The sequence below is a fragment of the Rhipicephalus microplus genome, chromosome 3, assembly GCF_043290135.1.
Source record: "Rhipicephalus microplus isolate Deutch F79 chromosome 3, USDA_Rmic, whole genome shotgun sequence".
Lineage (NCBI taxonomy): Eukaryota > Metazoa > Arthropoda > Arachnida > Ixodida > Ixodidae > Rhipicephalus > Rhipicephalus microplus.
Window position 1 is genome coordinate 264,712,040 of NC_134702.1, and position 23,767 is coordinate 264,735,806.

The 23,767-nt window shown below is 45.1% G+C and overlaps 1 protein-coding gene across 2 annotated transcripts in view; it reads left to right on the plus strand.

Annotated features, from left to right (window-relative positions):
* Positions 1-23,767, plus strand: part of LOC119168266 (poly(A) RNA polymerase GLD2) — a 147,599-nt gene that overhangs the window by 54,879 nt on the left and 68,953 nt on the right. The window contains exons 3-4 of one of the 2 annotated variants that reach the window (XM_037419673.2): positions 4,786-4,852; positions 13,761-13,890. In XM_037419673.2, the coding sequence (XP_037275570.1) occupies positions 4,786-4,852; positions 13,761-13,890 (197 nt within the window). The remainder of the gene's footprint in view (positions 1-4,785; positions 4,853-13,760; positions 13,891-23,767) is intronic. The other variant, XM_075890986.1, reaches the window with a different exon arrangement.

Sequence of the window (23,767 nt, forward strand, 5' to 3'; positions counted from 1 at the left end):
CCGCACTTGAAGCATGTACGGTTGGCCTGCCTCTGCCCTATCTTGCGCACAGTGTTTACTTGATTTTGCTGGCTTTCCCATATTCATTGGCGGGCCGCTCTTGCCTCCGCTGCCTTGCAAACTTGCTCCGCCTTATCTAAGGTCAGCTTGTTGTCACTCAGTAGCTTTTCGCAGGTTTGTCATCGCTTAGCCCCAAAACAAGCTGATCCCGGATCATGGATTCTGTTAGTGCGCCAAAGTTGCACTCAGAGGCCTGCCTTTTCAAATCTCGTATAAAGTGTTCCAGTGGCTCACCGGGGGGCTTGACTCATGTTCCGAAATATGTAGCGCTCATGAACTTTGCTGTACTGCGTAGCGCAATACTTCTCGCACTTCTTCACGATTGTAGCATAGTTCTTGCTTGCACCCTCTGCGAACATGAAGTTGTTACAAACTTTCAGCGCTTCTTCTTCGGCAACACCCAGGAGTAAGGCGGCCTTCGTCGTGCTCGACCGAGGGTTTCCAGGGGGTCTAATGCAGTCAAAAAAGTTCAAGCCTCTGAATGAACAACTTCCAATTCTTGCTGGTGTTTCTTGACAGAGGCAGGGGGTCCGGTGCTTAGGGAAGTTCATGGTTGTTCCGTTGTCTCCTTCTGCCAATGAAGTCGTGGACTTGGCAACATGTACAGGCTTGTTGATCGAGCGAGACATGATGCGAGAGTGTGCTTTGAACAAGAACTCATGTCGTTCTTGGGTGGCCTTTATATGCCGGGCAGAACGAGAAAGGGTGTGTACACTCGCCAAACAATCATATCATGAGGTGGGCGGGTGTGACACGAGGCGCACTCGGTGCAAGATGCGATACAAGTTGTAGATTCGGATCTCAAAAAGTAGTGCGCACATTAAATGCAGGAGAGTTTTGAATATCAGGTATGCTGTATATTGGCTGCAGGTTATCCTATGACGCTCCTCACGGTCATAGCTGGAGCCCTGCTTCGAAAAAAAAAACAAAAAAAAACAGTAATAAGACGACTTGTGAACAAGACCCGTTCAGGCCTGTTTTAATGCCTTATTTAGATAATGTCACGCATCAACTCGAAAAGTTGCTAAGAGGCATGGCGTCTCCTTGGTGTTTTCCGCGCCCTTCAAGCTCTCGAAGTTCTGTTCCTGCACTTGGGGTAGTAGCAAACATGGGTGCTAAATAAAACACGGTGCCAGCTTCATTTCTTAAATCACCTGTGTGGTATATGCCATACCTCTAGTATGTGGGAAGTTCTACATCGGGCAAATGGGACGATGCATAAACGAGCATCTTAAGGAACAGCCACAAAAAAATAACTAAAAAAGTTGACAAAGGGGCACTTCTTGTTGCTCATTTTTACTTCTGCATTGGCTGTTCACCGCGCTTTCATGATGCGCTGATTCTAGGTAGGAGCAGGAATGAAGATCCGCGGCTTGCTTTGGAAGCATATCACGTTAAGAAAAGCAGAGTCGATTGTATCAGCGATACCTCTGTTTCTTTGCATGCCACAGAATATGAATTTTTGCGTGCACATCTTGGTTAGGATAACATGTTTTACGTGTGTTATATGACACTATGTACATTCAGGTGTGGTGGTGTGATGTATTATGGAATTTTATCTGTTATACAATATGAAGCTGTGTGTGCACATGCAATGTATGTGGTTTATGGCATATATATGCGATGCTGTGAGAAGAATAAAGCTGTTGTTAGTTTGGCGTCAACTCTTTCTTTCCTCACATCCTTTTTATATTTTTATTTTTCTATACTGCTTGCTCCAAAGAAGTTCTCTTCTTATTTTGCTATGTTCTAACTGGACCCCACGCATGTTTCACTAGTGATAATGCTGTAATCTTCGGTGGCACATGTATAAAGTCCGACACGCTTCGCTGCGTGGCAGATTATCAATGGCCGGTGCTGTATGTTTGCTGCTATCAGTCTGCTACGTGTATTGCTGTAGAGTGACGTTTCTTTATCCGGGCACAGGTTCGCCCAAATAAAAAGTTCACTTGTGAAAACCGCGGCTGCTGCTTTGTCAACATAACGAACCGGTGACAATATGAAGGCTCACAGCTAAATGTTTTGGATCCAACATTGCGGCACACTATGAAACCTTCATGTAAGAAAAGAAGTATGACCGCATTAAGGAGAAACGCTCTTATCGCACGATCTTTTTCCTACGAGAGCGCACGACATTGAACATTTTACGGTCTGTGCGCTGATGCTTGCCAATAGCGGGCGCGCCGGCTATCGCAACTAAGCCCTTAGATTTGAAGCTCACAGCGGCTGCTGGAGCGACCCGGCCACCTTTCCTTTGTGTCTGTTTATACTTGTTCAAGGCGGGTGGCATGTTCCCTCTGCTTGAGTATTTGATGGCAGTTCTAGCACGCAGTGGATGCTAACGCATCGGCCCTCCGAGCGATGGAGATCGACTGTCTCGTTTGATCTCTGCTTGAGCAGCGCTCCCATTTCAGCTTGCGCAATTTTACGTGCGGGTAGAATGTGCGTTGGGTGGGGAATGTTACCAACTTGTAGTTTACGCAGGACATGGTGGTGACGATAAAACCAGTAGAGTGTCCATGTAATGTCTATAGTAATAAAACTTGAACCATCTCCCCAAAGGACCTTATCAGCCCACGTGCAATGGACCGAAGCTGGGCTGTCCAGCGAGCGAGGGCTATTGCCGAGGACATCGCACGATGCTCCCCGGACGACGACTCCTGGAGGCCTAGCCCAGGCTAGTGATTCCTCGTTGGGTCCTTAATAAAGTTTATTACCTACTTACCTACACTGAAGGGAACTCTAATGAGATGCGAAGCAGCAGCATTGTGCACGGGTGGTGTCACGGGTTGAGTGCTGAAAGATTTATTTGAAGGGATGGCTGGCGAAGGTCCTGTAGGTGACACGTACAGATTTGTTTCAACGCATACGTTAGGCCCGTGTCAAGTTTATTGCGCGTGAACTGATGAGTCGGCGGTGTAGCGAGCGGCAGTCGCGGCAGATGTTGTGCGCAAAAGGAGCAGGCAGCAGCTGCGGGCACCATGGCGAGAGCGCGGCAGGCCAGGGAAAGTGTGACGTCAGCGCAAACTGCAAGGGTAGTGTGACGTCAATGCGCAGCAGCGACGTGACCTACTTGGAATCGTGCCAACATTTTCGGCACGCGTCGTTTTGGTACGGAAGGGGCAGCCTTACATAGGTTAGTCAAAAAGCTGCTGCACATCTAAAAAAAAATTTCCCTTAATTGTCTAGCAATGGCACCGTAAGTGCATCTATATTTCCTCGCGTGTCTCATGTCTACTGTAGTGCTACAATGGCCGGTACATAAGTTTTTTACATTCATTTTTTATAGAACCTTATTGGTTTACTATGAAGATAAGATTTCTTATATTAGCTCATCTCTAGTGTTGAGTTGCTGTTCACGTTAAATACGGTATTTTGATCACATTTTGAACATTGCAACATTTTAATATTAAAGGGACACTAAAGTGCAATAGACTTTTTTTCTGTATTAGTGAAGTACAACTTCGGAATCTTGAAAACACCACTCTTACCGCATCTCAACACTTGGTAAGCGAGAAAACGCGTGAAAAGAAACTGTGGGGGGAGACGCAACTCTGAGACTCCTGCGTCAAACACTGTGACCTCATAGAATTATGAAGACGTCTACGGGGTCTTACGCAGCTTGATTTTCTCTGCTGACAATGAACTTATGTCAATGTCAGTGGAACTTATGGCATTAGAGTTCCAAGAGTGCAGTTTATGAATCTAAAGCAATTCGTTCTTTCTCTTTAGTGTCCCTTTAAAATTTTTCATTTATATGAGGTCTAGTAGCTGTCCTGAGTGCCGCCTATGTCTTTCTGTCAGTTGCTGCCCTTTCAGCATCGATGTTCTAAGTTTTAATATATATATGAATTTTGGGTAATTTTGGTCGCTTGATCAGCATTGCATGCTTAGTAAAAACCACTGAATTTTTTTATGTTTACCAGAAAGTAAAAATTTTAATTACCAGTGTTGTGTGACCTGAGAAATCTGCTCAGGAACTAACTTTCGATACTTCAAAACGCGCCTTTCTTTAGCTTCAGCGCTGCTCCAAAACTCTATTTTTACTGCTTCAAAGCTGCTCCAAAACCACAATATTTCTGCTCCCAAAGCTGCTCCAAAAAACTGAAGCCCGCTTCCGTCCCTGCGAACAAAAAATGTTTTCATACGTCATATTTTTGGTGGTGAAATGTGAAGAAACCAGGCCAACTTCCTTTTTTTTTTTTTGCTGCCAGCATTGATCGCTTTCCTTTTTTTCTGCACTCAGCGTATTTTTGTTGGTGTTACTGTTTCCTTGTCTCTCCGCCTCCTATTTCTATAATGCTCACGGGTGCTGTGGCTTCTGTGTTAATAAACAAATCAGTAAGTTTTCGAGGCCTCCATGCAGAGTTCGCTTGCTAGCCCTTGCTTTGTAATGGAATGAATGTGCAGTGTGGGGCACTTGATTCGCATGGATCGGTCAGGACAAACACAATCAACACTAGGGACTAAAATTTGCCTGTCATGTGTGACAGCATCACAGTCACTGCTTTTTCTAAGTTCAACTCTACAATTTTCTTCTCACTTCCTGTTAATCTATTAAGGAAGAAGAAAACACCAATATGGATTAATCGTTCTGTGGGACTCTTTCTTTTGTCATTCAGAAATATTGCCACTGTTAGGGCCGAGACTTGGGTACACAGTGGCCCAGCCTACAGCAGTATGTTGAGAATGTGCTGCCAATGCCATGGTACTATTTTATTACAGGCGAAGGTTGGATGGCGAAGAAGACGAGAGGCCTCGAGTCAAACGGCAACTCACTGCAGCAGATCAGGTAAGAACATTGCGTTATGACATTGCGGCAAAGCTGACTTATGAAGTTTGATAGGGTGCAGTTTTCTGTTAATGTACTCTCAGACATGACATTCGTGTAAAGAGCTGAAAACTTCAGCTGGCGTATATTGGCTGTATTTTTTTTTCGCACTTTAGGGGTAAAAATAGCGAATACCAACTAGCCCGCTCCCACAGCTTGCTTCAGGTAGGAAGCTTGCCCAGCAGTCTTTGATGCCTCCAGCATTCTAAAATAGCTCTTATTTTTTTACATCACAGATAACTTGGCAGCCACCAGGCGGTGTCTATCTGAGGATTCATATATTCTGAAGACAATTACTAGATTTATTTATTTATTTATCATAGTACCCACAGCACCCAAGGGCATTACAGTGGGGAGGGGGGGAAATAGTACAAAATTTTAACACTGGATACAGGGCAATATCACTTTTTTTTTCTGATATAGAACAGACTTATAAACAATGCTGTTTTTTACTGTATGTCAATTTAACAATAAAAAGCTGCTGGACGATCAACATTTGTATGTTTTCTATGGTAAAATAATCTGCTTACATCAATGCCCGCATGCTATCTCAGTTATAACAACTAATTCTGGCTGTTGAATGTTCATGCTGAAAGTTAATGGAATGCAAAATTCTGAAACAAAAAGAAGAAAGCAAGAAATTCAAGCTGCTAAACCCCGCCCACCACCCCAATGTCACCCAACGCCCCTTCAGAATTTCGGTATGTGTCACTGCATTGCGGTATGAAATTGTGGCAAAGGTGACTTACGAAGTTTGACAGGGTACAAGTTTTCTGTTAATGTACTTTCAGATGGGACATTCGTGTACAAAGTTGAAACCTCAAAGAGGCTCAGAGTTAAAAAGTTCACATGTATGGTGGTCTTGTGAAAGGGTTCGAATTTTCAAGCATGTCTAAAAAATTAGCAGCTTTCTTATCCTTATCACTCATGTATATGGGCATATCGAATTCAATGTTGTTTTCTCACAGCAGCTTGCTGTATTCGCAGTTTGCTTTTCTTAGTACATCCCGTTTATTGTAATTATTGGTTATAATAATGAAATTTTTGTGGCACTTGAATATTGTTATAAGTGGGTTTGACTGTACTTGCCAAGTTGCTTGCATTGAATCACCAGGGAATTGCTCCCAGAGCTGGCAACTGGCCATCACAATGTGACTACAATGGGGCCCTGTGCTGCCACCCCACTCGAGTCCTTCTGGAACGGCAGAATTTTGTTTTGCTTCTTGGTCTCGCTTGATAGCGAAACAAACTGTCATCTACTCCAATAGCGTGGGGTGGGGTAAACATGTTGCAATGGAAATGTTGATATTTTCCTCATCTTCCCTGGAGCTGTGAAATAGGTGCAACATGTACGGTTCGGTCCACTGTTACAGTGAACATGGGAGAGTACGGCTCGCACTCCATACAGTGCCATGCATAGGAAGCGGCTTAAAGCAAGTGCATGCATGAAACAATGAAGGGCCAGCACCATTCTGAACAAACCCTTCAGATTGCTACCACGGTCATGCTGTACCATATCTGTCAATAGCCACGCAAACATTTCCAATGACACAGTGCTACAACAAAATGACTTCAAAAATAAAGAGGAAGAGATCAGAATATTAGTTTTATAAGTTTAAGAACAGATGGGGTAAACAAAACAAAGGCATTCACACTGACAATTTTGTAATGTGTTAGTTTGCTACATAGCGAAAATGAAACTGAAAAAAAAAAACACAAAAGGGTCTTCATATTTTTGCTCTAAAAGAAAGCAGCCCACAATTTCAGCTCATGACTCCTCACTGGCATTTTATTATCCCCCATTTGGAAGCTATCTGGCTTTTGTTTTTTTTTGTTTCTCCGTTGTTTTTAGAATTTGTTTGTGTACTGGGGCAATCAAAATTTTGGAGACCACGAAAGCACGTAGCAGACAGCACCGTCTCATGGCTACCAGAGAAGCTCGTGTGGGCTCACTGCACAAGCACATTCTTTTCTGCCTGCCAGCTTGCGTTTTCTCTCTTTTAACTGCAAGCACACCAGGATGCCAGAAAAATCGCAGTCTGCAGAAGCACTGAGTGATGATATCACATCAAAAATACATAACTTATGGTGGCAGTGCTGCCAGTGCTTGATGCATGCCACCTCTTTGCCTTCGTTCTATATTGTGGTGAAAGCACGCGTACTTCGCCAAGAGCCACAGTGCTTGGTAATCTTATCAGATGTGTCAATTAAAAAAAAGAAGACGCAATATGCTTGTTTTTGTCCCCGCGGAGTGCTTGGAACTATGGCGCAGGAGCGGCACACACTGAGCACAGCCAGTACAATTTAGATATTTTTGTCGCTCAGTGCTTGTGCCGAGACTGCTAAAATGGCACCTTGCGATTTTTCTGGCGTGCACGCAGGTAGAAAAAGATGCGCTTGCCCAGTGAACGCTTACGAGCTTTTTTGCTGAGAAGGTGCCACGTTGTTTGCCACGCGCTCCCGTGGTCTCCAAAATTTCGATCACCATTGTACATACATTTCTGTGTGGCTTTCTATTTGTCCAGCATGAGTGCACTTTTTAGATTTATAGTCTGCTCTCCCCCTTTCTTTGTTCATTTTTTGTTGTGAACAAGTTCTTGACAAGATAATTACTTATCTGATGTGTCCCATAAAAACTTTGCATTTAGTGCAATAAAATAATGCATCAGCAGTTCATGTGTGCACCTCTCCCTATGTTCTGTTTTTCTTGCCCTCTTTTATCATTCTCTAGTACCAACTAGCTCTCCTAAGCACCTGTCTGGCTACGCAGTCTTTGTCCTGCTGAGTAGAGAATTGTAAATTGACTCGAAAATTTTGGCTCGGCTCTTGGCATGCATGGTCGTGCATGAGTAAAGTGAGTTCAGTGGCAGACAAGGGTCATCCCGGCATCGTGTTGGGCATGCGCTTGATTTTCATAGATGCATGGAGTGTGAGGCATGCACGTTTTCTGCACGACCATGGGAGGGAAAGGCCACGTGAAAACTATGTACTTATCCAATCTACAGTAATTCAAACTCTGATAATTCATACTTTCAATTAATTGAAACAAAAATGAATTTTTGGTTGGCCTTCTATTTTTTCAATGTATTTTAAAGCCTCATAATCTAAGCTCCATCATTCGGTTATTTCATGTTTTTTGCGGTTCCATACCAGAAAATATCTGCTGCTTTCCCACTACAGTTTAAAAATTTGTGTGCTCGGTTATATAATCTTAACAGTTTAAAAATGAAAAATAAGTGCCCCAGGCCTTCAAGGGAAAAGACTGCTTGCTTGGAAACAAATGTTTTAAATGAAGCTCACCCACGGTAAACCTTGATGCTTCTCAACTGGTAGAAAGCTTTGCGCTGAAGGTACATATAGCAAATACGCAGTTGGCAATTCACAATTTCTTTAAAAGGTTCAATCAGCAGTAAATGGCCAATAAATTTGTGGACCTTTCACCTCTGCTTTCTGTTCATTGCATACAGTTAGGGTTTAAAAACGCTCTGTTCATTGCATACAGTTAGGGTTTAAAAACGCTTCAAGATGTTTTAAAACGCTTCAAAACGCTTCAAGGTGAGGTGACACCACATAATGTGTGGTGTCACCTCACCCATCTTCATATATCTGGGAGCTTTTGATAATTCAACCTTCTTGATAATTCAAACGAAATTCAGAGATCGCTTCGAGTTTGAACTAACGAAGGTCGACTGTAGTTTATTTTTCATTTTCTTGTTGCAAAAAGAAGGACTGTAACAAAAAGCTGTCTTTAAAGCAGCTTTACAAGGTCTCTGCCCGGTTAAGAGAAAAACAGAAATAAGCGAAGGAGCTACAGCGTTACAATTGATATGAAAAACTGACACTTAATAAATAGCATATTACAATAGGTATGGGCACGAAATAATAGCTTTGCAAAAGTGATAGTTATAGTTGATTTACAGTTTATGAGATACAAAATTTGATACAGTGCATTTCATTGTAATAATAATTATATGGGTACCTCAGGTAGTTGCTTGTATCTCTAGCCTCTTTCTGCAAGTATTATGGTGTCCAATTCGTGTAGGCTGGAGAAAGAAATAGAGGCAACAGTATGTTGTTTGGTAATTGCTGTGAATGGTATTCAGTGTGTAATTAATTGTCTGATTATTTTTGAGCAGTCACGTTTAGTTCTTGAATTAGAACAATCATGTATGAGGCTCAAAATGCATGCCCAGTTTGTTTTTTGGTTTTATACCTTTTGAGCAAATAAAAATAATATGCTTGGTCCTGGAATGTGACACATTAAATAATTGTTTGGCACGATTGTGTCCAGAGCAAAATGATCCTCTGCAGCAATACATAGCAAAAGGAAGTTGTGCTAATTGCTCCCTTAGGAAGCATGTATAAATCTGCTAACTGCATTTCAAGCCATTTGAAGAAACACGGTGCACACGTGCCTTTGTAGTTGATGTGTACAGGTGTACAGACTGCCCCTGAAGGGGATGGGACACGAAGGGCACAAAGAAGGATTGTTCTGAAAAAAATTTTTCCCAAGCTTGCAACTGAGGATTTGAAGCCATTGCTTTATGGCGCCATAGTTAGGTCACTTGACCACACACACATACGTCCTCCAGCTAATTAATGGCGAACCACTTACACCGTTTATTGTTGGTGCAACAGGGATTTTCGATGTGCTTCAGCATGGCTTAGATTTGTTTGCTATCAAAACAGTGGTGGAGGCTAATTGGTTTGGGTCACTTGCATTCATATTCGTAACACAAGAAAGAACCAAAAGAAAATGCATAAACAGGACTAGTGCCTGTCCTGTTTTTGCGTTCCTTCCATGTTTATGGTTATTTCTTGTGCTACGATTATGAATGCATTTGTTCACTATTGTTTTTCAGATGGTGCAAACTTAACAGCACTCATCTTTTATTGAAGTTGCCTTGCATGTCTCCCATGCTGAGTAAAAGCTTGTTAATTTGAACTCGGTTAATTCAAACTCAGGTAATTCAGACCGACGTCCCGGCACAGCCGCGTACAGTTCTATCGGGGGAAACTCGGTCGAACACGTAGTTATTCCCCACGGTTAATTGGAACTGCGTGCGCCTGATTTTCATTGCTCCTCGAATAAGTTGGCCCAGAGGGACGACATTGTGTCACAAGACCAAACGAAACTTACGAGATGCGAAACAATGAAACAGCAGCATGCCTCCGCAGATCAGAATTCGAGCCCTTTGCTGGATCTCTTGGGAAAGCTGCAAACAATAGTCATAGAGTTGCAAGAGAAGGAATGCAAGAAAATGTAAATTACTGATTATATTATAAAGGGTCATCACCAGGCCCCACACCAAATCTTAGTTAGACCACAGAAGTTATTGGGTGTACAATGAGAAACGTTTTTCCACAAAAATTTTTTAAATCGGTTCATCACGAGCTGAAGAAAACTGTTTTTCTGAAGCGGCGCAAATTGAGGATGAGAGGAGGCGAGCTCGAAACCCTTGCCGCTCCTCCGCGTAGCTTTCACAAGCGAAATCTCTTTCCTACCTTCTCCGGCATCCAACCAAGAGGTCACGTGCTTATGACGTGCCCGAACAATCCCAACCCCCGTGCGCGCAAGCGGCATTTTTTTTTATCAGCGTTGTTTTGAGGTTGACTGCCTGTTTCTGTGGGATGGTTTGGAAACGCTGGCTTAGACGCGGTAGAGTAGACAGAGGAGGCGCTGGAATAGATGAGCACAATGAGTGCGTAAACGCATAGGAGTGTTCCACAGCTGTCGTCTGCTCGATGCGCTGCCTGCAATACCGCGGCGACACGAAAGCATGCGAAACACCGACACATTAGCCCGGCATCTCATTGCAATTCGCGGGGGAAAGAAAATGAAAAAAAGAAAGGATGCTCACTTTCTCTTATTGCGCCTCATAATTTATTTAGAGATTTATTAATCTCTTCAAGCAACAAATACATAAACTGCACATGTCATGCAAAATAATTTTCGTCATGTCTTGTGCCACTGTTGGCAACGTCAGAGCATAGTCGTCTATGTAGAGGACCAACGCCACTGCATTGCCGTGTACATAGGGCCTTTAATATGCGCACGTCATGCCCTTATTCTCTGGGCGCACGTCCGCAAAAGGAAGGGGGAGCAGCGTTCATTTTGAAATTTGAACCATTTTCGCGGCACGTAGTGGGGCAAATTTTGGCAGATGTGATTAAGAACGTCTTATCTACGCATTGCACTGATCAGCTCAAAATTGTCGAACCTGGCGAGTGGTGTAATGTTGACTGGGTTAACTGTGCGACATAATTAATGTGCATTGGAGCATAAATAGCGCAATCTATTTTACATTAAAGCACACTGCTCGCATGAATGTATGATAGTGCTTTCTTGCATATCATTCACGCACTAGTCAATTCTTTTTGCTGCCAAAGCTCTATGAACTTTATTGATGTCATTACCTGCCACTAATGTTAGACGATTGCAGGTGTTTTTGGCTGTAGCAGTCACCTCTTCAAAGGACACCGACTTTTCACCAGTCTGGTTCCCCTTTGGGCTCTGTAGGGGTTTCGAGGCTGCTCGGCCAAGAACCCTGCAGAGAAGAGGCGGAGCTAAACCAGGAACCTTGTTTATTTCTCTAAGCCTCGGCCGGAACTGCCTGCTGCCAGCGGCTGCCGTGTTCCCCGAGCGCACTCGCGATCCTCGTCCTTCTCTTCTACCTTTCATTGGCGCACTCCCGGTCACCGCTTCCATACTGCCTCCTCCGTTTCGGCGAAAGGGAGGGGGCAGTATGGAAGAGGTAGGTGCTGCAGTAGCTGCTAGTCCTGGCCACAACGGACCGCACGTGGTACACAAGACCACATGCCGGCACAGTAGATTCGTTGCCGTGCACCAGACTCGCTTAGGGTGACGAATTGCGATTATCGGCGAGAGCATGACATAACGCCAATGCTCCTGGGGCAGCGCAGGTCACGGCAAGTCATAAGTCGTTGTTGTGGGTTGTTTCAGTTGTAGCTGTCTGGACCAGTCGCGTATCGGTGGCAGCCACTCCTCCATGTCGCAGTCGTCAAACAATGGCGAGCTCGGCAGACATGGGGTCGTGATATCCCCGCCGAAGCTCAGACTGCAAACGCCTCCGGTGCTCACTTCCCCATGCTCGTTGATGTAGATACCTGATTGCCTTTTACATTCTCTCTCCACGCAGCTTTGTTCCTCGAGGACAGCCACGTTGCACGCCAGGTCAGACATGCAAACGCAGTTGCTCGCATTATCTGCAGCTTCCTCCAACCCCTCCACCTTTTCTCTCACCCTCTTCATGGATTCCTGCAGCTGTGTCACCTCGTTTCGCAGTCTGGATTGTGGTTTTTTCGAATGCTGCTTCCTTGCCTCAAGTTGCTCCATCTCAGCTGAGTCCAGCACCTGTTCATCTTCGCTAGCTTTTCCTTCATGGTCTCTAGTTCATCCTCTCTCCTTCTTAAGCTGTGCTTGAGGGTTATCTCAGAATGCGACACAAGACGAAGCTGCGTTTCTAGTTTGGAGACCTTTGCCAAGAAACTCTTCTGGCCGACTTCGAGCTCAGGGATCCGTTCCTGGTTCTTCTTGCACTCGGCCTCCTTGTTGTTCGGTTCCACAATTCGTGCCTGCGCTTGACTAGCCTCTTGGTCACGGTCCTGCTTGGCCTGGGTGATCTGGGCACGGAGGTCAGCTGCTTGCTTTCCTAGCTCACCCAGCTGAGATTTTTGGAGTGCACGCTGCCGCTGAAGCTTCTCTTCGTAACTGTGCCACATGTTCGCCAGCTCAGTGTCCTTCTTCAGCAACTGCGTTTCGAACTGGGCAGACTGCTTTTGCTGATCCCTCAGGTGCTGCTGGGCATCTGCGAGCAGCTTTTCCCAAATGCGAACCTTGTCTTCCAGGCCAGAAATATGGCGGTTCTTCTCGTCAATTATGGTGGTTGCCCTGGATTTGTAGACGTCGTGCGTGTGCTTGAGCTCGTCATGTTCATGAATCAAGCGTCCCAACCCACACTTCAGCTGGCTTATGTGAGTAGTCGTGGACGACCGGCAGGAACTCTTCCCTGAATGCCGCGACAAACTGGTTCCCGGACTTAAAGGGAGGTTTTAAACTCCGTCAAGGTTCTGCGGTATCACGCAGGGTGACTGGGAGGACCCGCTAGAGCACGTCGGACTCCGAGAAGCCGCTAACGGTCGAGTATACAAAAAGATCGTCAATGAAATCGATGACCGATTCCCTCGTGTCTTGGCTGGTAAAGGTGGGAATGAGCAGCGGCGTCATTGGGGCCATGATCATAGACTGCCTCAATGTCCGTGGCTTAGGCGCGGGGTTCTTCTTAATGGGTGTCAGATGTAGGGGTTTTGAGGGTGCTCGGCCGAGAACCCCGCATGGAAGACGCGGACCCAGACCAAGAACCTTGTTTATTTCTCTAAACCTCGGCCGCAACTGCCTGCTGCCAGCGGTTGCCGCGTGGCCTGAGTGCATTCGCAATCCTTGTCCTCTCTTTTGTGGTGCATTGGTGTTCGCCAATTGGGCTACCAGGGCATTGTGGCAGGAGGACATATCATTGACGGGTGTTGCTGACACAGGTTGTTGCTGCCTCAGTGTTGGCAGACTCATGCCGAATACTTTTTGTACAAACTCGCCCTCTTTGTGATGTCATTCTAGGAAAGCGCCTCCCTCTTTGCTGAAGTTGGGCTAGGGGACTGGCGGCAGGGCAAGCTACCTACGGCGAGTCATGTTATAGTAGCGGCTACTTTGCAATAGGTGGTTTTTTTGCATTCTGCCCATGCAGCATGGTGTAGTGTATGTTCATTTCAGTGCCCCCTCGCTGATTCGAAGTCTGCTCAACAGTTTTACGGTCTTCTTGGAGTTCAAACTGTACAACATGTGTCCATGCAGGATGAGTGGGCCTCTGTGTCTGCAGCCCTCTGGGCCTACTACCATCAGCATCGGCATACGGAAGACCTGCTGGCACGAAAGCTAGAGCTGCATGAGCGCCTGCTTGGAAAGCTGCGCACCCTCTTTCCTCGTGAGTGCCGTCATCATGGTTGGAGCCTGTCAGGCAGTACTTGAGTGGCTTTCGCTTTCTTGTTTTTCTCACTTACCACTCAATCATTGTGAGTCATGACACCAATCAATGTGAGTATTCGGCGAGTTGGTTATTTGTCATCAAGAAAATTTCAACCATAGCGCAGGAAAAACACGCACAGCTCTCGTATTATGCTCGTAATACAATCGCGGCTCACGACAGCCGAGGTGAACCGTTGTTCAACACCCTTGTCGGGTCCAACATTCCTTTCGCTTAAGGTTTGAAAGCCGCATTAAATTTACGCAGTAGCTGAAAAACACCTTGCCGATTTGCATAGTTCAACTTCTGCTTTTAGTTTTAGCATTTTAGCCATCAGACTGATTTGGATGTTTGCAGCCGACATACTCCGGCCAACTCTTCATGTATAACAAGTTCATTGCATCTTTGAGTAATACAAATAGAGCAAGTTTTGCAGTGCTGTGGATAGATAAAAAGGAGCCAGCGTTTATTACTTTCTTACTGAACACTAATCTTTGTATAGGAACACCCGCTGCACCGGCGTCTAATCACTTGGGCTGTACGTTGTACAATTCGACACAGAATGCAGTTGCTACCACATTCTTGTGACCAGCAGGCATAAGCATCGGCCCGGGCACACTAGGGGGTATGGGAAAAGTTCGAGAAACGCCACTTCTTTCTGCTGTTTGACTCGCTGTTATTGCAGAAGCAGGAAAGATTTATTCCATGCATAGACTAAAGTTCGGGAAAGACTCGCAAATTTGAACGTTTGCTTTCAAAAAAGTGACATTCTGAAGAGATATAAGCACATCATAAAGGAGAAGTCGAAATTAACCAAGGTGCATGGGCATTGAGGAGTGATGCAGTTCCTTGTTTGTTTTCGAACCTCCTAGTGTGCTTGTCATGAAACCGCAAGAAGGGTACCTGTACCACAACCAACTGCTGCGGCCGCAAGATCTACCCGAAGAATCCTTGCAACAGGTACTCGCTCCTTTGGAGGACTCCAGTTTTTCTGAGCGATTGGAAAAAAAAGCGTGCTTCAACTCCCCTCCAACTAGAGTTCGGCGGTCCTTTAGGAGGCGGAAATACCTCCGGTAATAATCTTATATAATGCTGAATTCAAAGAATACATCTACTGGCCCAGTGAAAGCAGAAAGTGCACCGCTAAGAAATATTCATTGCAAGGACTGTGTGGGCATGACTGGTGCTAACAGAGGTATGTGTGTCTTCTATCATTTTAGTGACAACACTGAGAGAAAAAAAAACAGATTGGCAATAAAAAAAAAACCAAGAAGGAGCAGATTTCAGCCAGTGAATGAAGAAAACGCTTGATCTGTGCCACCGCTGCTGGAGAACAAAAAAAACTTGAGATGAGCCGGCTGAGTAAAAAATAATGAAGACTGCATCCCCAGCGACTCTCAATGATCTAGTTGAAGATTTACCTGAACAGCAGAAAGTGTCCATTTAATGTACATTCATCATGCAGCAAGCAAGATCACTGAACGGGTATAGCATACCTGCCAAGTCTTCCATGTTGGCCGGGCGACTCCCGGATTTTGACCGTTTTTTCCAAATGTACGATTATCATGAAAATCTCCCGGAAATCGAGACTTCTGTGCGTGATCTGGCTGCATTGACAAAAAGGCAGCTCAATCTGCTCCAGGCTTTTCGAAGCTACCCCATTTTATTATAAATGAGTTTAAGAGGTGTTCATATAAACATACAGTATAATGTGGCAGTTTGGGCTAATTGACATGACGTGATGATAGTTATAGTGCGAGAACAGAACGACGACAAATCGCTCGTGTCCTTCTTGTCTCTTTGTCATCGTTCTGTTCTCGCGCTATAACTATGGTACAGTATAATCTCAGTGATGCAAAACCGCGGCAGATACGAATTCTTGAAATTCCCCAGTCAAACTTTACTATGTTCATTGGGCCTCAATTCGAATGTTCCGAACACATTTCCTAATCGCAGTGGGTGATACAAACTTTAGTATGGAAACCGTCGAACGAAGGCCGAGAGCAGCGTACTCAAAGCTTCGGTAGTACGCGTTCGACCGGCGCACGCATTGTCTTTTACAGTGCGTGTGATTGTCCTTGCCACAACTGCTGTGGACGAAACCACGGTCGCTCTTGATACGATAATGTATGGCGATGACGTTACTGACAGAACACCGAAAGTGTGCGCTCAGCCAGTCAAGCAACGCTGCTTTCCGCAAACTCTGCGGACAAAACTGCGGCAGATGCTATTGTAGATGGCATAAAAGGACTTAGTTTTGAAGGTGCGTGCGTAGCCAAGCGCATGGGGATTGTAAAATTAACTACCGTTTGCCGCAACCGCCGCACACGAAACCGCGGTCGTGGCGACGCGAGAGCAATCTACGAGCTCCGAGGGCACACAGCGGTAGGTTAAAAGCAGTAAATACGCAGGAAATAAAAAAAAGTTGGTTTTGTAGCAATAAATGCAACAGCAACAACCTTGGAGTGCAACGCTGAGAATGGCTAGCAGATTGAAACGTGCAGCGCGCTGCACACACACAAACGACGCGCGAAAACGATACTCGCAGGACGAGAGCGAACTAACAACGTTTACCACTCGACACGTAACGTGCTGCACGATACGTAATCACAGGTATACCGATGAGTACAAATTAACAAGTGCCCCAGTTGTTATACCTCGCTGTGTATGAAAAGCCCGCTTTCTTTTTGAGAAAGGGGCCTGTGCAGAGACCAAAGTGACCTTTTTGGGCCCGGCAACTAATGCTTTCGTTTCAGTGAAAGCCGAAGGCACACGATTCGCCCACCGAAGAATAAGCGCGCGTGCACAGGCTACTACTCCCCCCCCCCCATCCATGGGTCAAAGTACACGTGAGAGATAAGCAGCCGTCGGCGCCGAGCGTGGGCGGCTTTTTTTCTTTAAGTGTTCATATATATATATATATAGATACCTATACATATACGACGAAGGACGGCGGGGGTGGCTACGGCAAAAAAAAAACAGCTTGGACTGTCCATATAAATGCTGTCGCAATAAAGAGGGGCCAGACGCGTTTTGGCGTTCCTGTCAAAAAGAATCTATTAGTGAGCAAATCTTTGACCCGCGTATTTGCGGCCAGCCAGCTGCGCCGTCCTGTCTGTTCATGTGTGTCCCAAGATGACACACGCGAGTTGTTTTGACCGAAATAGATAAGTAGATTCTGCTAGTTGTGTTGATCCTTTGAGACTCTCACCTTAGTGAAAAACTTTACCCTCGTGGGTTCGGCTACTCCTAGCCGCTATAAGACTGCAACACTGATGTTGGCGCTTGCGATTGAGACGACTCCCCTCCCATCTCTTTTCGTTTTTGTGATGTTTTTTTGTTTGCTTGTTTGTCCTTGGTTTTTTTTTAATGCCCCCCCCCCCCCCCCCTTGTGGAAATCTCCCGGATTCAGAATTCTTCAACTTGGCTGGTATGCAAGGTACAAAACAGATTGGCGAATGCTTTGTTGCTGCTCACAAACCCGAATCGTTACACGAATTCAGCTATGCGCTTGTTGGAAATTCGAATGCTCGTGACTAGTGTGTGACATGGACAAGTGTTTTTCTGTCAAGGCACTGATGTTTCCCCATTTTCATAGAATTTGCATTTCTTTAATAATCCCAAGTGTTATTCACTCATGGACACCCATAAATCTGAATACTTCAGAAGAAGAAAGTGCGCTGGTAGTATGGTGGCTAGAGGGGGGTAGTGCGACGGGCACTGCATTCTCGTCGTAAGAGAAGGTTGCGCGAAACGCAGTGAAAATTTAGGGGCGCTGGTGTAGTAAAAGGTGCTCGCCACGCATGCTTGGGTTCGTTGGTTCTCTCTTTGCTGTGCCGTTGCCTCATTCGGATACTTCGCCTTCACCGTCGTTGTTTGCCTGGCCACATGTTCTGGCCTGTGTTCTGCCAACCAGCTCATGGTTGGTTTGCTGACCATGCCAGTCAGGTACATCTTCACCACTCTACTAAGCCAGGACAAACAAGAAAATTATTTCGGGATAATTTGGCAGTATTGTGGTAGTGATGACCATGTGCAAGTACCATGACCATGACTATGTCCATACAAGTGACCATGACCATGTGATGACCATGTGCAAGTGATGACCATGTGCAAGTGATGACCATGTGCAAGTGATGACCATGTGCAAGCACCTATGGTGCAAGTAGTGCCATCTGGTATGGCAGCTATTTTTCATTGTGAAATCGTGCAGCCATCCGCTCTCGCCCATCACATTTCCCCCTCTAGCCACCATAGAAATAGCGCCCTTTCAGTGAAATTTTAAACGTGGCTGATACCTTACAGAAATGGCTTGGTTTCATATCTTACAGAAATGGCTTGGTTTCAACTTCCTTTAAGGTATGGCCTGCCGGGGTGATTATTGCTGCGCAAAGTTAATGTGCACAAGGTCCAAGATTCCTATGCTAAGACTTGAAAAATAGCTTCTAAACAACTAAGCTGGATCCAAGTGATCCACAGCTTTTACCGAGGCTTCGGTTAGGTGTGGCTAACACAATTGAGGGCTATATTTTGTTTCTGCTACCTGGAAGAACAAGAAGGTACAGAGTGACAAATTGGCTCTTTAATCCACTAATGCTGCCCTGGCACCACGTTTACACGTGCTGTTATTTTTACAAAGGACCTGGAAAGACGCCACACATGCATCTAGGCTTGACACATGCATCTCGTGCCTAAATCAAGAAGTTGTGGTGTTATGTAAATGCTGCGTACCGGCTACACCGTGCCTAGTTGTAGCAGATGGCCTTCGTTTGCTTGGCGCAAAGTTGGACTGCAGTGCTGTGTTGGCGGGAACTGCAGTCTGCCGCCTGCTCCCTGAAGGCGATGGAAGTGTTCCGAAACCTAAAAGGAACTATAAACGTTGACCCTACCAGTGGCATATTGCGAGCTTCCAGTATGGGCCTTCAGGTGTCGCCCCAATCGAAACGACAGCTCACTGCCAGCAGGAGCAAGCGAAGCGCCATCTAAGCCTTTTTTTTTTTGATGATTTTATTTGTAAGACTTAAAAATCGTACGCATAAAATACTGTTTCTCATTCAATTTTAAGCATTCAGTAACATGAATAGTGCAGATGCATAGAAGATTAGAAAACACTTTAGTCAAGGGAGTGACATGCCCATAGAGCTATTTGTAATGTACTAGTACACTGTACCAATGGGGAGGAAAATTGGACGCGATGATAGCGCTGTCTGAATTCTGGTGGCAGTTGTAAAAAAATTGAAAAATAACTCGTACTTTACTTGTAACTGAAAAAGTTTTTATTTTCGTTTCTTCTCAAATAACTATCCCAAAGAAATAACAGCTAAAAATGTTGGTCGAATAATTTATAACTGCGCATAAAACGAAACAGTTTTCAAAAGCAGGAGGGCGTTTCGTTATGGCATTCTGCATAGCAAACGACACCGTCGTCATCTGGTTCTGCGTCATGGCTGTCCTTCGCTCGCTGCAGCAGCCCGCTGCCTCAATTCTTCTCATTTTCATATAGTGCATCGCAATAAACTACTTAGTAAAAGCTCACATCTTGCATACTTTAGTATGTGTGCAAGATATACATCCAACTGCTTGAAACCTTCGCTGGTGTAAGTAAAGGTGTACTGTTTACATCCCTGCACTTCTATAGCTCAAGATTTCGCAACACCTCGTTAACTGTATTTGGCAACTTTCTGTAATGGATATCAACAGATCCATGGGCCTTTCACGAATAGTGCGGCGTGAGTGTTTGTTTTCAGTTGGTTCATGCTGCCACTTAAAGTGTGCCACTTTTCAATCTATGCATTTGCACTAATCATGCTTCTAAATGTCTAAAATTATATGAGAAACAGTCATGCATTTCACTGACGAGTGTTACAAATAAAATCGATAAAAAAAAGGCTTAGGTGTCATTGTGATTGCTGCTGTCAATGGTGTGCTGTCGTCGTTTCAACGGGGGCAAAAAAAGAAGACCCGGGTGGCAAACTCGCAACACGCCACACGGCCGGGCTACAGTGTACTAAAAGAGGGCAGTGAGCTCACTCTCCGGCGGAGGCTATGTGATTGGGTGGCTCCGCAAACTTTGCCAATTTGTGCCCGGGCAGCGGCACTGGCATTGTCATCAATAGAACTTGGGAGGAGCGTTGCACCTGAAAGCACCGGCCAGTCTGGGTCGGGAAACATGATTAATTTGATTCATTCCACACTTCTTCGCTTGTTATTTTGCTCTTACATGTGGGCGGTTGTACATGGGGCAAAACGCGTGCATTAAAAGAGAGCATAGAAATTCGTTCAAGAATCCGAACGCTTCGCATCTGGCATGGCACTGCAGCACGTGTGGCTGTTCACCTGTCCTTGTCGATGCAAACATTTTGTCAAAACACACATCCCAGATAACCAGGCAAGTGATAGAGGCGTTCCATGTTAAATGAAGAGATGATGCATGCGTCGGCGAGGCATCGATATATATTGCGGAAGAAGACTTTGCATATCTGCTCAGCACATGTGCCGTCAAGTGATATGCTATGTATCTTTTTATATTCCTTTCTGACACTTCTGCGCAACATTGATACGCTTGTTTCTTCGTGATTTTCTTCAAGTAAAGCTTTCAGTTGCGAGTCAGCGCTAGTCTATCGCTGGAGACGTTGTGGCTTTGAGTTTGTTTCCGGCAGGGTTTAGCAGGGCCCAGCATGCCAGAAATCAGTCATGCTTCAGCATGGGCAATACCACTGCTTCGTGCCTGCATGCCAGACAGGCTACGTGTTCATGAAGCATAGGCGGAAGCCGTCGTTGTTTAGCATCTCGAAGGATCAAAATAGGCGGGAAAAATGGGATAACAATCTGCTCAGAGCGGAAAAGCCCCTGGGAAACACTAGTGTGCAAGCTCCATTCCGAGCCACGCTATGTACTCAGAGACCATGGGCACATTATTGAGGGAAATGAAGTTTTATGTGAAAGGACTGAACAGCGACAAAGCCGGAAAGCGGCAGAGGGCCAAGCAACTGAATCTGAGTCGTTTCACATAACAAATAAAGTGCATGAAGCAATGGCTGGATGTTGTACTTCAGCTCTTGTAAATAAGAGCTCCACATCAGGAACAGAAGCTTCGGGCATCTTAATTTCGTTTACCATTATGGCACTGTGCATATGCGCAGCAGCCGTGTAACTACATTCTCACTGACCTAAAGATAGCGAAAAATAAATAGGAAAACCTGTTTCTGCTGACGTATACCAGGTAATAAACCAATCAAAATAAATGAAAAGACATTTTTAATTAATATGCAAAGTGCAAACTTGGAGTAATGCCAATTGAAAATACTATCTGATGTGCAACAACCAAGGTGGAACAAAAATACATAAACTACAATTTCATTTTAGCATAGCTAATGAAGGTGCTGCAACATTTTTTTTTTTTTTTTTGAAGGAACAAAGATTTGTGATCACTGCTGAGCAGACTAGGTTAAAAGTGAACGTAACAACTACGTGTTTGTGTTGCCCATATGAGAACTTTTGTTCTCACTTATGTGGGACTGTATGTATGTATATATGCTATTTTGTTTTTGTTACGTTTGCAACAGATGTGCCGAAAAGGACCAGACAAGTTCCGGGTGAACGACGTTCATTGTCGGTGCAAAGCGGCTCTCTGCTTTTAAACCTATTCGTGCATGCGCACTTCGAAGAGTGCTCTTATCAATGGAGCGCCAGCAGACACAGCACTACCTCCCCTCCAAATAGAATCATGCCTCTAAATAGAATTTTCAAAAAGGAGTATAGGGTTCAAGCTCGAGGAATTGCATCGTTATATTCTCATTTTCTCAGCTTGGAATCTGTCTGGTGGGGGTCAATTTCGCATGGGGTAACGTCTTACCTCGGCCGGTGCTGGTATTGCCTGTGGCGTAACTGGAGTTGCCCTGGGAGGAACTGGTGCGTCACCAGTCTCGGGGAAAACCAGGAACTCACTGGTCGTAGCTTCGCCAGCTGTTCCATGTATAAACGTAATGTCCTCTGCAGGTCTGTGCAGCAGCTGATCCTGGTGGCAACGCCAGGTAGAGGTGCCCCTCAGTGTGCTTGCACGCACTTGAAAAGAGATAGGACCTGTTTGAGCAACAATAACAGTCGGAGTCCACTTTGGTTTTCCAGAATAATTAGGGGCTAACACGTTGTCGCTTACCACAAAATGATGTTCGCGACTAGGACCACTCAGTACTTGAGTACAGTGTCTTTGGGCTACTTTTTCCCCCATGGAAAGCTTTACGACTTCTAGCCGACTGGATAAGCATCGTCCTAGGAGCAATGCTGCCGGTGATTCACGAGTTGTCGCGTGCGACACGTGATACGATAGCAAAAACTTATGCAGCTTTACCTGAAGTGTCTCTCTTGTGCCATCGTTGCAGAGGGCGTTTTTTAGAGTCTGAATGAAATACTCTGCCAGCCCATTGGAGCTAGGGTGGTAGGGAGCCTGAGGATGTGTCATGCCCCCATTTCCTGCACGAAGTGCTTGAACTCTTGCCAAGTGAATTGAGGCCTATTATCGGGAACAATTGTTTCAGGGAAACCAAAACGGGTGAAAAGCTCGGTCTAACAACAAATCGTGCTTTCTGCAGTTGTCGAGCGCATTTCGAAAACCTCTGCCCATTTGGAATGTGCATCGATTACCACTAAAAGCCTTGCATTCTGAAAAAGTCCTGCGAAGTCTGCGTGAACACGCTGCCTGGGTGATGTAAGCCATGACTACGGAAGAATAGGTGCGTTGATTGGCGTGTTACGTTGCTCCTGACAGCTAGCACAGATTTTGATGAAACGTTCGAGGTCTGTCTCAAGCGTTGGCCATCACACATAGCTGCACACTAGCTCTTTGCTACGCACGATGCTAGAATGGCCGTAATGGAGTTCGTTCAGGACGAACCCTTGTAGTTTTGCCAGGACAACTACTCTTGTTCCTAGCATAATGCATCCCTGATGCTCTGTCAGCTCATTGCACCTGCGAAAAAAAGGCATCAACTGATCGTCCATGATCGATGTGGGCCATTCAACATTCATAAATTTCTTCACTTGACAAAGAATTTGGTCTTTACTTGTGGCAGCTGCGATGTCTCAACTAGAAACAGGCAGCGAGTCCAATCACAGCAAATAAAATGCTTCTTCTGTTTCTTTGCTTTCTGCTTCAACATCTGGCAGCGGCAGACACGAGCAGAAATCTGCTTCCGCATTCTCGCTTGATTTCTTGACGATCAGATTGTACGAGTACGTTGCCAATGCCACGGCCCAGCGTTGCAACCGAGCAGCCATGATAGAAGGAATTCCAGTAGTCAGGCCCAATATTGTTTGGAGAGGCTTATGGTCCGTGACCAAGGTGAATGAGCGCCCTTATAGATAGAAGTTGAACTTCTCAGCGATGGAAGTGCTGCTCCGATTGCTCCAAACTGTTCGGAAAGAGAAATGTTCCTCCATGCTGCTCCAAAGTGCAATATTTACTTGTAACTGCTCCAAACCTGCTCCAAAATGGTGTTGGCAAACTAAAGAGAGTGAAGTTAATCTATGATAACTATCCCCTGAGCCTAAGCGAAACGAAAAGCAAGCTGTATACGCACTATCAGTGGTGTAAATCCAGAAAAATTACAAGGGGTCACACATATCTGGCCATGGTGGCCAACTCGTATTTTTAACACAGGTTGTATTTTTATTTATATAATATTTAAATCATGCCTCCAAATAGAATTTTCAAAAAGGAGCATAGGGTTCAAGCTCGAGGAATCGCATTGTTATATTCTCATTTTATTTTCTCACCTTTTTGTGATTTCCATAGTTCACACAGCTGAGGGGCCTTCAACACAGGTACACAGTAAAAGAT